This window comes from Mesocricetus auratus, unplaced genomic scaffold (assembly GCF_017639785.1).
Source record: "Mesocricetus auratus isolate SY011 unplaced genomic scaffold, BCM_Maur_2.0 Super-Scaffold_100018, whole genome shotgun sequence".
Taxonomy (NCBI): Eukaryota; Metazoa; Chordata; class Mammalia; order Rodentia; family Cricetidae; genus Mesocricetus; species Mesocricetus auratus.
In genome coordinates, this window is record NW_024429199.1 from 11,779,050 (window position 1) to 11,792,793 (window position 13,744).

The 13,744-nt window shown below is 38.7% G+C and overlaps 1 protein-coding gene across 1 annotated transcript; it reads right to left on the minus strand.

The window, feature by feature from the left end:
• Positions 1–3,202: 3,202 nt before the first annotated feature.
• Positions 3,203–4,186, minus strand: LOC101837429 (membrane cofactor protein-like). Its single transcript, XM_005073343.1, has one exon. The coding sequence runs from the start codon at positions 4,184–4,186 to the stop codon at positions 3,203–3,205; it is 984 nt and encodes a 327-aa protein (XP_005073400.1).
• Between the last annotated feature and the right edge of the window lie 9,558 nt (positions 4,187–13,744).

A 13,744-nucleotide genomic window follows, 5' to 3' on the forward strand; every position in this document is an offset into this window, starting at 1 on the left:
GACAAAAAGTCAGAGACCCTGTGGGGGCTAGGCCCCAACATTGGGTGTTCAGTCAGGAATAGCATGAGTTTAAGGTCAACCTGGACTACAAGAGCAAATGAAAAATATGTTGTATATACTTTATATTAAATAAATTTTAAGCCTCTACAGACTGAATAATTGTATAGTTTATTGATCATCTTTTGCATTTCAAAAGATTGACTTATGTCTTTATTCTAGCTCATCGTTGTCTTACGTTTTCATTCCTCCCATCATCTCCCTTCCTCTTTGTTCTTATTTAGTTAGTAAAAAACTCCATGTAAAAACTTTGAGGTCTGTGTGATCTTTTAAGACAGGGGATAGAACTTTCAGGAGCATATTTAAGTCCATTAATTAGTATGTTGTAAAAGCCCATGAAGGTGAGGAAAGTTGTGATGATAGCATCCCTCCAAGAGACAAACATAAATCAAGATTGTATAGAGACAATGACTATCCATGTTTTTGTACACACACACACAGACACACATCACACACACGTGTGTTTTGTGTAAATATGTGTACATATTTGCGTGTGTCTAGAACATGCATATTAGGTAAGCAAAATGGAACATTAAATAGTCAGCAGCTGGGATTAAGACTAGTATGTGTAGCCCTGTGCACTTAAATTCTAAAACACATTGCTAGTTCAGCAGCCTTTATAGGGTAATATGGCTTTGGATTATTGTGGCAGCTGGCATGGATACCTTTTTCAATCCAGATGTTCAGTTAGCTGAATTCCATTAAGAAAGGGTGGAGAACCTTGTGTTAATTAGTAGTAATTGATGTCTAAATAATAGTCAAGCTGTCTTATGGGCAGCTATATTGAGCATAGTGAAGAGAAGAGCATTAACTTCTGGCTTTAAAAGGCTACTGAGGAAGAGTCATAGCATTGACTCTGCACATTGGCAGTGGGAACATACCCCTCAGGTCAGAGAAAATTGTCTGGGAAGAAGGCAGAAGCCATGGACCTCCTGAGACTTTCAGATACGATGTAAGGTACTGTTTGTCCACTTTTAAAAAATGAATTTCATTTTAAAGATTATACAAAGTGTGTGTGTGTGTGTGTGTGTGTGTGTGTGTGTGTAATACTGGGGGCTGAATGTCAGTCACTGCTTAGACCAGCTATATTCCTAATGTTCTTTTTACTTTTGAAAAATAAAGAGTTCCTTATGTTGGTCTTCAACTCACTGTATAGATCACTTGACTCCTACCTCAGCCTCACATGCTGAAGAGATTATAGATCTACACTGTTATGTTCAACATCAGATTACAGTCTTATTCTCAACAGATCTGAATAGCCAGTTTTCAATAAAATGAACAATTACTGCCACTGTGTATGATATTTTCCTTTTATTTAAATTGTTTTTTCTTTCACAAAAATTCATGTGCTTTCATACTAAGGTAAATTATTTGTCAAACAAAGTGTCAAATATCAATAATGAATTGGAACGCATTTTCAGTGTTAAGATCAAACTCAGTCTTATACATGGCAATTCTATCCTCTGCCTGAAAAAAATGTGATGTAAGAGTAAATTCACTTCAATCATAAAATAGTTAAATGTTATTGGTTTTCAAAAAGCGTATTTCTGTTTCTTGCTTCTAAGCAATTAGTACTTTCTTGAAGATCATGTCAAAATAGTAATATCACATTTTAACTCCGTTGGCTGCAGAATTCTTGTTTATTTCTCTTCCAATGCTGCCTTCTTAAATTGCCTCTAGGGATCCCCAAGAGGAAGGACTCTTCTAGTGTATGTTCCCTAGGTCTGAATGCAGCAAAACCCCATCATTTTGACTGTCTTGAATCCCAGTCATATTCCTTTCAAAGTAACATTTTGCATACTCAGCATGTGCATATACATATGTATATGTGAATGTGTGTTTGTATATATAAATGTTTAAAACACAAGTTTTAAGAATATGATTTGAATTTGAAAGGGCATTTCCTTCATCTGCATCCTGGCCTGCTCAGAGGAGACTGTCTAGACCGGAAGAGAGGGACACCCATCTGAGCATGAACATGCATATGAACTACATTCATGTCTCTCACTCTTTAGAATGACACCTATAGTGTGCACCAGGCAAAGTTGCTTTGTGTGAACTATGTTGCTTAACTTTCAGCATTTAAGATGAGATAAGATTTGACACTCCAGATCTGAGTGCTTCTAATGGCAAAGGTGTTGTAAGGGGATTGGATTTTGACACAACTTGAGTTTATCTGAAGTTGTTCTATATGAAACCACCTATGTACTGATGACATGTCTAAAATAAGATACTGTTTATTTAAGAGGGATAAGAACTACCCATATCCAGGTCTTAGAATGGGTTAATTGATATATGAAATTTTCTTTAAAAAAAAAAAACACAAGGTCCTTTGGAACCAGGAGCCAAGGTTATTAAGGTTATTATGGATTTCAGGCTGTGCTAACATACATCTATCTGGTCCTGAAATGTTACTGAAGTTTTAGACTCCTTTACTGGTGTTGACCAGGTAGAAACAAGTACCATACATAATGTTTAAGCTTCCTTGCATAAGCAGTAACAATGTTACAAACCACAAAATAAAAAAATGCCGCTGATTAATTTATGAAAATATAATAATATTCCTTGCCAAGAAAGCCAAACTTATTCTAGTCTTACATTGCAGACTTTATTGTTTTAATGAATAAAAGTTGTCAAGGTGTATTCATATTTGTGCTTTCTTCATGAAAATTGTATTTTATGTTAGGATATTCACACATTAAAATGAGGAATGTAAAGAGTTAGTATTAGTGTTTGTAAAAAAAATCCTCATCTCACTATTTATTAATGAAGGATGACATTATTTTGAACTCTGCCAAAGTGAGGATGTGTGTGTACATGTTTTATTTAAGAGTAAATAGGAAATATGTTCCTAACTCAATTTAAGAGAATATCAAAGGATAAGTACATTCAAGCCACATTATTCTCTTATTACATTCCCATTATGACTGAACAGTTGCATCTATGAGAGTGAAATTATAAAACAGCTATTGCATATCAGATGATTTTTAATAGAATTTAAAAAATACGATTGTAAAAGTGTGTGGGAAACCATTCAGCCTGCTATGCTTAGAATAATTAGTATATTCTGGCAGGTAATGTTTTCAGTTTATTCTTCTTTTCCTTTCTTCTCCCTTTAGAATGTTTGAATAGCTGGTGCAAATTACTATATCTCCAGCATAGCCATCATTATCAGAGAAATGCTCCATCTCTTTAAATCTCCAAAATCAAGCGGTGCTCCTGTAGAGTTTGCAACACTTGAAACATTTGTAGTGGAAGATGTTGTGGGAGGGGGAGGAGGTGGATTGCTCTTACAAGTTGGAATTGGTGGCTGCCATGTACTGTTACCCTCACACATGATGGTGTCACTCCCATGAAGGAAAAGCCCCTGGTTACATTGAAACGTAACCTGTGCTCTATAGGAATATTTCTTTCTGAATCCTGAAGTCTGTCTCCCATTTCGAATGACAGGATATGGACATCTGACCACTTTGCACTCAGGAGGGTTAGCACTCCATTTTTGATTTTCAGTGCAATAAATCTGTCTCTTGCCAACAAGTGACAGTTCATCCTGGCCAGGAACTTGGTTACATCGGTAAGTTGCCACTTCATTATATTCAAATACGTCCTTGTTACTTGGGGAGAACACTCCATTTATTATATTTGGAGGTGGTTTACATAAAATCGTTGAACATATTGGCGGTTCAGCACTCCACTCTACATCTGTTCCTGTAGCAAGACAATATTGAGTTCCTTCACCAATTAAGAAAAAGCCAGAATTGCAAGTATATTGAATTTGTGTGCCAAACTCCAAACTTCCGTTCACATAGTTTACTTGGCCATTGGTGGGATCATCTAGCCTTGGACATGATTTTTTGTGACAAGCATCCTTTGAAATGGGTGACCACTGGCCATTTGCAGCACACACACTGGACATCTTCATAGAAGGTCGTCTCCTGTATCCTGGTCTACATGAGTATTGTACTTGTTCCCCAGCCATATAACTGGTTTTAGGACTGCCGTTGAGCTGCATGTTTTCAAACTTTGGTGGCTTACCACAGGCATCAGATGATGTAGACAACAGGGTAACCAGGAGGGTCACAAGAAAGCACTGAGCAGAAAAGTCGTCTGAGAGGTGTTGGAGAGGCATCCTGCTCAGTGCTGAACAGGTAAGGCTTTATTTAAATGGGCTGAAAAACCTGCAAGTGTAGGGAAGGACCTTCTGAGTCTGATTACCATATGCAACGCAACAATCCCTAAACCCACCTGGTGTCAAGGCTAGGGAGCTGATGGGCGTGGCCCGGCCACGCCCTGGTAGGAATTTGCTCAACGTACTGGCTGGCTTGGCTCTATCAATATACTACGAATGGAATCTCACTTAAAAGTGGATTTGGGTTAGCTGTCTAAATCTGCAATATTTAATCTTTCTTCATCAGCAAGGGGTTTCTCTATTTTTGATTAACGATTCCTAGACACTGTATTATTTGTGCTTTCTGTCTGAACTTGTCCCTATGCAAGCCTGAAGGTAAGTATTTCTGTGAATGGGGTCGACTTGAGAGATTCCAGATTGCTCAAGTGAGGAATTTGGAAAAGTGGGATTAAGAAAGAAGAAAAGTACATCTCAAATGCGGCAGTGACGATGTTACCCTGTGGCAACAGGGAATGAATCCTGCAGCGGACCCACTTAGGGGGTTCACAGTACCCTTAGATTCAGCCTACAGAGACTGGAACAGTAGAACTCGTTAGTGACTAATGATTGTACTTGTTTCCTTGGACAATGGCTCTAGGTAGATTAGCTTACCTCCATACCGTCATGCTTTTTTAAGAAAATATTACTTGCAGCATGCAAGGACCTAGCTGAGAGACAGAAAAACACGAGTGGAATCGCACGTTGAACATGATTAGTCATCAATATCAAAGCTCCAGTCAGCGAGGCAGAATGGAACTGGAAATGTGGAAGACAAGTGAGCTACAGCATCAGGCTCGCTTGAGGGTGACCTCTTGACTAAATGTTCTTGATCACAGCTATCAAAATTCCCATTGTGCCGCAGATTCAAGTTGTGTAACATCACTGCACATTTCTACATACCATGCTCCTTCTGTTTTTCTGGGTTCTCCTTATCTTATTTGTCAGAAATTAGTCTAGAAACATTTTTGATCTTCCTGTGTCCTTTTAATTCCTTCTTAGAGTTTTGTTTACTTTTTATTGAAAATAATACAATATTCTGGTCACGGTTTCCATCCCTCATCTCCTTCCAGATTCTACCTCCCCACCCATCCAACGCCAACCCTCTATTTCTCTTTAGAAAACAAATATGCAAATAAAAATCAAATAAAATAGTAGAAAACAAATACACAGTGAATAAATAAAACATGTGAAAAAAACACAAGAATTCCACATACCTAAATGCACCTAAAATGTGAATTTCCCCTCTGAGAATGTTCTCAAGAATTCAAATTGCTAAATTCATTCATATTTTGTTTATTTGAATTTACTAATTACTCCTGTGATAAGTCTACTGAATACCATGTTAAACATTTCTGCTTGTATCCTTCACAGAGCATATTTTTGTTATAAGTGTTTGGGCAATTTGTCTGTATGTATGCCTGTGTATCATATGTGTACAGTGCCTAGAAAAAGACATTGGATCCTCTAGAACTGGTTTTTCAGACAGCTGTGAGCCATTGTGTGAGCGCTGACAAACAAACTCAGGTCCTTTGCAAGAGCAAAAGGTGTTTATAACCACCTAACCATCTCTCCAGCCCCTCTCTTGCTTTTGCCTTCTATTTAAAGCCTACCTTATGTCATAACTCCTGTACATGGATTTAGAGTAGTCATTGAATTTCTGTGTCCATCTTTCTTATTCTGCTTTTCATTATTATTATTGAAGATAGGCTTCTGAATCTGGTTTGTCGGTGGACAGACTGTGACCTCTAAGCCCAATAACAGATCTAGCAACACAACTAGTGAGTATGTATCTATGATAGTTTAAATAAAAATAGGCTCCATAGGCTCATATATTCAAAGGCTTAGTTATCAGGGAGTGATACTACACAAAAAGTAATAGGAAGTATGGCCTTGGTGGAGAAAGCTTATCACTGGGAATAAGTTTTCAGGTTTCAAAAGTCCAAGGCAGGCCCAATGTCTCTCTCTTCTTGCTGCTTGCAGATCCACAGACAGAACTCTCAGCTACCCCTCCAGCATCATGTCTGTATGTGTGCCACTATACAGATATAGACTATATCCCTGAAACTCTAAACAAGCCTCAGTTACATTCTTTATTTTATAAGAGTTGCTGTGGTCATGGTATCTCCTCACAGCAATAGAATAATGACCAAGACAGTACCCAAAGCTAATGAAATCTGTATGTTGAGGAATCCTTTGTATCCATGTTCATTAATGGACAATTTGGAAAGACATGAGAAAGAAAATAAAGAATAGCAAATAAAATGTATTGGATATATGAAACAGAACAGTTATTAAATAAAAGAATTAAAGGTCCTTTATGACATGGGATAGGTCTGTGATCATCATGTTAAGTGACATGAGGCCAGGGGTTGGGTTGTAGGTCAGTGGTGTACTGTTGACTCAGAAATGCAAGGTAGTAGGTTCAGTCTTCAGTAGTACACAATGTAGGTTGATAGAGGGGAATTGAAGCACAGAAAGACCAGTTCTTCATGCTCGAGCCCATATGCAGAACCTTAAACAGTTGATTTTAGAAAATATAGTTGAGTATAGACTCGTGGTTGCCAGATGCCAAGGAATATGGAAGTGGGTTATCAAGTTTTAGAAAGGAATAAGAAGCTTGTTTTAGCTATTCTAATATATGTTGACTATATGTAACAAAAATGATTATGAGGAACAAAAACATCACAAATCTATGTGGATTCTGAGTGTTTTATCATGAAGAAATAATAAATGATAGATGGGGTAAATATGTGTAACTTGACTGGAATATTATTTAGAATTTTCTAGGTAAAAACTTAATGCCTCATTAATATGTACAACTTTTATGTGACAGATAAAAATAAACTTTAAAAAGAATAGTACATATTCTTAGTAGAATTCAGCAGGGCTATCAGGTCCCAGGGTTGTTTTCATGTGGCAGACATTTAATACTGATTCAATCTCTCTTGTTATTGATTTATTTTACTTTTTTGTTTCTCCAGAATTCAATCTTAGAAGGTTGTCTGTGTCAGGAATGTATTCATTTCTCCTAGGTTTTCCATCTTGAGGCATATAATTGTTCATAACCACCTTTTATGATCTTTTGTATTTCTGTGAAATTGGTTGTAATATCTTTTTCCCCATTTCTAATGTTATTTGTTTGAATCAACTCTATTTTTTATGTTTTAACGTTTCCCTTACTTTTTGTATTTATGAAAAGTTATATAGTTTGTGTCCATTAATATTACTGTAGAAATATCTGCTCAAATATATCTCTATTAACCCTTATGCCAGTGTTAGATGGCATTTACTCAACATTTTTACTGATCTAGAAAATTTCTATCTTCACTTAATATGAATAAAAATTTACATATTTGATTTTGGTGAATGTCATTTCATTTCAACATGAAGAAACAACATTTCTTTAGACATCAATTTTTAATAGGAGGTATCTTAATTCCCTAAGCTTTTTATTTGGCTTGTTGTGAAGTCAAGCCTCCATTCTATGTTTGCACATTGTCCTCCAGCCTATGTCCACATGTCGGTCTGGAGCTCCGTGTTTCTGAAGCATCTGTCTACACCTGGGCCCTGGGGACTTTGTGCCTGACCCTAGGGTCTAAGGTCAAGTTTAATTTTCCCTTCAATTTGCTTTTCCCATACAATGGCTATCTCTTTTTGTTCTGTTTCCTAAGCTGGGGGTGGGATCGAGGAGTGGTCCATGCAAAACTTTCCTTCTACTGGCTTAAGAGTTTTGTCGCCCTTATTATTGTACTCTAAGAAAAAGTTATGTTATCTCCCCATGATCCCTTAGCTCTTGTGAAGGTATTTTCCTGTGAGATTTAGTTCCTTCTATTCCACCATTACTTTAGCCATTTTGTATTGCTGTAACGGAACAACATATACTGGAGAATTGGTATTGATCAGGAATTTCTAAGCTTCCAGTTTGGTAGGCTAGGATAGTCAAAGCGAAATTCCTGACAAGTGGTAAGGGTCTACCGCATTAAAACCTGGCAGAGAGCATCATATGACCACAATTTGAAGATAGGGTGAGAGAGGAAAGGAAGTGGATGAGCTTGACTTTTCATAAGCAAGGTTCTTCTGTGATAATGAGCCACTTCCCACAGCAATGACACTGATCCGTTCATGAGGACAGACCAGTTGCCTATCACTTCTTGAAGATCCCACTTCTTTAATACTATCACAATGTCAGGTAAACCTAAACATCAATTGGGAGGGAACAAATAAACAAATCAATGCAGCTTTCTTCCTAATACCACACAGCCTTTTTCTTTTGTCTGCAAATGCTTCTGACATCAACTGTAAACTGTGACAGCAACTTTTTACTGCAGAACTCTCCCAGAACAATGTATACTACCTTATAATAATATCATTACTATTTCTCATGTCCATATGTTTGTATTAAAGAAGTGGAAACCATAAATAAAATCAAATATGAATGCTGGTGCCCAGAACATTATAGACAACATGACTGCTATTTTTACTGGACCACTATTGTAGCTATTGTACATATGAGCCTTTGTACATTTAGGGCTGTTGTACAAGCAAAGTCTTCCAAGTTATTACTCATACTCAATATTTTGCCTGAGCAGTAATTTAATTAGACCTTTGTCCGATTATGGATACCTATTTTTCTTTTTTTTTCTTTTGGATAATCTTAGATGTAGGTGAATGTAATGGGACAATGCTGAAACTAACTATGGCTTAACTTGTTTCTATTAGATTGTTCCACCAGTAGATATTTGAAATTTTTCTAAATATCATAGATGAGAATCCCAATATGAGATTACCTCCTACCCCTGGGGTGTATAAACTTATTTTACTTGGAACAATACAACATTTCTTATGGAGGAGACTTGAAGTAACAGTAATGGATTGTGGGTATGACATTTTCTCCTGGCATTCCAGAGGTATAGGAAAGATATCAGTGTCCTGGTATTGTTTTGTATATGTCCCACATCTCACAATGATACATTATCACTGGAGTTGAGAGTATTCACATGACCTTTTTCTTGTATCATACAGTGAGACTTGTGCTTACTTCTGGCATCCTGCTGGCCCTTATAACCTATGCAGAAGGCTTAAAGGCCACATAGCCAGACTTATTACCATCTTCATTCCAAAATTCCATTTGGTATTTACATGAGCAACTGCTTGAAGCTGCATTTTACACAGAACAAATGACTAAAGTTTTATCTAGAAAAATTTTAATGGACTCCTGTATCAGGAAGGAGCTCACAATAGTGGTTTGGCCCTATTTTCATCTATATACATTTTTATATTGAGAACTTACAATCAGTTTCCTATAACAGCTATGACACTATTGTGCATATACCCAAAGCATTCTTCATCCTACCATAGAGACACTTGCTCAACCATGTTCATGTGTTCTCTATTCATAACAGCCAGAGATTGGGAACAACCTAGATGTCCCCAATAGATAAGTGGATAAATAAAATGTGGTATATTTACATGATGGATTACTATCAGCTGTGAAAAATGAAATCCTGAAATTCTCAGGTAAATTGATGGAGGTAGAAAAATTTATCCTCAGCCAAGTAACCGAGGCACAGAAATATAAATATGCTGTGTATGTGCTTATATGTAGATACTAGCTGTGGAGCCGATTATAATGAAGCTATAATATGTAGTTACAGATGTTACATATAGAGTGAGGGACTGGAGTGATGGAAAGAACTACCTAAAAAAAGAAATGGAATAAATAGTTATGAATGGATAGGACTAGGGTGGGGATGAGAGGAAAGGAATGAAAGCATAAAGCAGGGAGAGAGACAGAAAAGGAGGACTAGGGAAGGAGTTTAGGAAAAACAACTTATCTTTTAAGGTCCAATAGAGAGGCAATATGGACACTTACTACAGTATTAGCTTCTAAAATATATACATATATGGAGGTGATCTAAATGAAATCATCAAATAATGGGAGAGATAAAGCCACAACTGGATATTGCCTGTCACCAAATGAAGCTTTCAGTCCCTGGATTGGCTTACATCTAGTTGAGATGTTGGCCAAAGGGGTTCTATGGGCACCCACAAAGGAGCCAGGCCATTGCCAAAACTATTGGTTGCTTTCAAAACTGACAGTAAGACCCCACTGCTGCAGACAACACCTACACAACTCATTGAACATGGCAAAGTTGAACTGGTTTTTATAAAGAACCTTCACCCCTACAAGTTAGACTTCTTGGTACAGGAAAGTGTTCTGCACACTACCAAAGGAGAAAGAGAAACATTAACCTAACTACAAACCCTTCAACCTACAATGGTGTTCTGCATGAAAGATATACTAGGGCAACAATAGCACAAAATCTGTGAAAGTAACCAACGAGTATCTCATTTAACACAAGGCACATTCCATAAAATGGAACCCATACACATTTCTTCTTGGGTAACCAAGGTGAGAGGTTAGCTAGCCCAGGTACCTAGGGTAAAACCAAAATATAACTGTTTCACAAAAGGAGCACTGCGGTAAAACGATTTCCTGATGAAATTCTGCTAGGCTCATAGACCAGAGCCTTGCTCAGTCATGTTCAGCGAAGCTTCATCCTGAAGCAGATGGGAACAAATACAGAGACTTTGTAGAGTATAAGCGACCTTGGAATATTCAGCTCTAAATGTGATGGGACATCTCCATTAAATCCCTTCCCTTGGGTCTCAGGGAAACTTGCAGAGCAATAGGCAGAAAGCAGATAAGAGCCAATGTAGATGGAGGACATCAAGAAATCTATGCCCTGTAGATCAACAGGACAGATGTCCATTTGAATTCACAGAGACTGAGACACCATGTACAGGGACTGTGTGGGTCGTTACCAGATGGGATCCTAGAGTCAGAAGGAGAAGTGATCACATGCACCCTCCCTAACCTGGAAGTTAGGTACAATTGATTGACAATGACTTGTAAGTGATAATTTAGTTTTCTTCATGGGAGTCTCACTGTGGAAATGAACTACTCTTTTGTTTTTGTTTTTGTTTTCATAGAAAAGGTTTTACTACATAGTCTTGGCTATCGTGAAACTCTCTCTGTAGACCAGGCAGGCCTCAGACTCATAGAGATCTGCCTGCCTTTGCTTCGGGCATGATGGGAATAAAGGCATGCACCACCAGTGCCTGACAGGAACTAATCTTAAAGGCAGGCTTCATGCACAGCAGTTAACGGCCAACAGAAAATGAACTCAACAGCATGTTTGCATGTTTCTTATCTCATAATATATTAAAGTTTTTTCTTTCTTTTGTTTTTTAAATTTTTTTTGGTCTTATGATACAGGGTTTCTCTGTATTGTTTTGGAGGCTGTCGGTCCACCCTGGCCTCGAACTCACAGAGATCCGCCTGCCTGTGCCTCCTGAGTGCTGGAATTAAAGGCGTGTGCCACCACCGCCCGGCTTGTTTTTTAAATTTTATATTTTAAAACTTTGCTTGTATCTTCCTCTTCCCCATCTCCAGGTCCTTTGAATATATATTGTGACTTTTGGTTGTGCATTTTTGTGGGATTCCTGAGTGTATGAAAGAGTGAGTTCCTGCATCTATATCTAGCTTTGTGCTTTTTCGTGGACTTTTTTCTTTATGTTGCTTTTCTTGTCCTAGTCTGATATGCTTGCTTTTTGTCTTATCTTATATTATTAGTATCTTTTAGATACCTGTTTGTTTTATAATGAGAGTCAGAAAGTGGATAGGTTCAGATGAGAGGGAGATGGGGAGGAACTGGGAGAAGTAGCGTGGGTAGAAAAAATAATTCTTTTTTTTTATATCATTTTTTATTTTAATTTTAAATAGCTTGTTTTACATGTCAATCCCAGTTCCCTCTCCCTCCCCTCTTCCCGCACTCCCCTTCCCCCCCTGCCTCCCACCCTATTGCCAAATCCTTCCACATAGGGGATATCTAGAGTCTGTCATTTTACTCTTGGTAGGGTCAAGGCACTCCCCTAAGAGTCCAGGCTGAGAGAGCATCTCTCTTTGTGCTATAGGCACATGAAGACAGTTTGTATACCACGGATAGATACTGGTCCACAGCTCAGGGCCCCCTAGGTTGCCCAGGCCTTCTCACTGACACTCACATTTGGGGGGGTCCAGATCAGTCCCATGCTGGCCTCCCCACTGTCGGTCTGGGGTCCAGGAGCTCTCCCCTGTTCAGATCAGCTGTCTCTGCTGGTTTTGCCAGCCCATTCTTTGGCAATTTGCTCATCACTCCTCTCTCTCTCTGTCACTGGGTTCCTTGGGTTCAGTTCAGTGATTAATTGTATGTTTGCCTCTGCTTCCATCAGTCACAGGGTGAAGGCTCCCGGATGGTTATAGACATCAAGTTCATTATCAGGAATGGGCATTCGAGGTGGTCTCTGAACTGTTGCTTAGCTTGCCAATTGGTGTTATCCCTTTAGATCACTCGAGGTCGCGCTGGTGCCTGATCTGTAATCGATACTATGATTCCCTCTTCCCCCTATTCTACCCCCACCCCCTCAACTTCCTGTTCCCCCATGACCAATTCTCTTTCTCTTCACCCCCTCTCTTCTTCCCAGGTCCAACTCCCCCCCCCCCCCCGCTCGCCATGTTCCCCATCCATTCAGGGGATCTTGTCTCCACCCTCTTCTCTTGGGTACTATGCATATATGCATATTTTTTAGGTTCTTTCCTGCTTCCCAGACTCTCTATCTGTGGAAGTGCAGACTGGCACTATCCTGATCCATCTCTAAAATCCATATATGAGTGAGTACATACCATGTTTGTCTTTTTGCGACTGGGTTACCTCACTCAGGATGTTTTCTTCCAGTGCTATCCATTTACCTGCGAATTTCAACATTCCATTGTTTTTTTATACTGAGTAATACTCCATTGTGTAAATGTACTACATTTTCTCTATCCACTCTTCAGTTGAGGGGCACCTAGGTTGCTTCCAGGTTCTGGCTATTACAAACAATGCTGCTATGAACATAGTGGAGCAGATGCCCTTGTTGTATGAACCTGCCTCATTTGGATAAATGCCTAAGAGTGGAATTGCTGGGTCTAGTGGTAGATTAATTCCCATTTTCCTGAGGAATCTCCATACTGATTTCCAAAGAGGCATTCCCACCAGCAGTGGAGGAGTGTTCCTCTCTCTCCACATCCTCTCCAGCATAAATTGTCTTCGGTGTTTTTGATTCTAGCCATTCTGACAGGAGTAAGATGGTATCTCAGAGTTGTTTTGATTTGCATTTCCCTGATGGCTAAGGATGTTGAGCACTTTCTTAAGTGTCTCTTGGCCATTTTAGCCTCCTCTACTGAGAATTCTCTATTTAGCTCTGTACCCCACCTTTCAAGTGGATCCTTTGGTGTTTTAGAGACTTGTTTCTTGAGTTCTTTGTAAATTTTGGAGATTAGCCCTCTGTCAGATGGGGGGTTAGTGAATATCTTTTCCCATTCTGTGGCCTGCCTTTTTGTCTTTTTGACTGTGTCCTTTGCCTTACAGAAGCTTTTTAGTTTCAGAAGGTCCCATTTGTTAATTGTCGATCTCAGTGCCTGTGCCACTGGTGTTA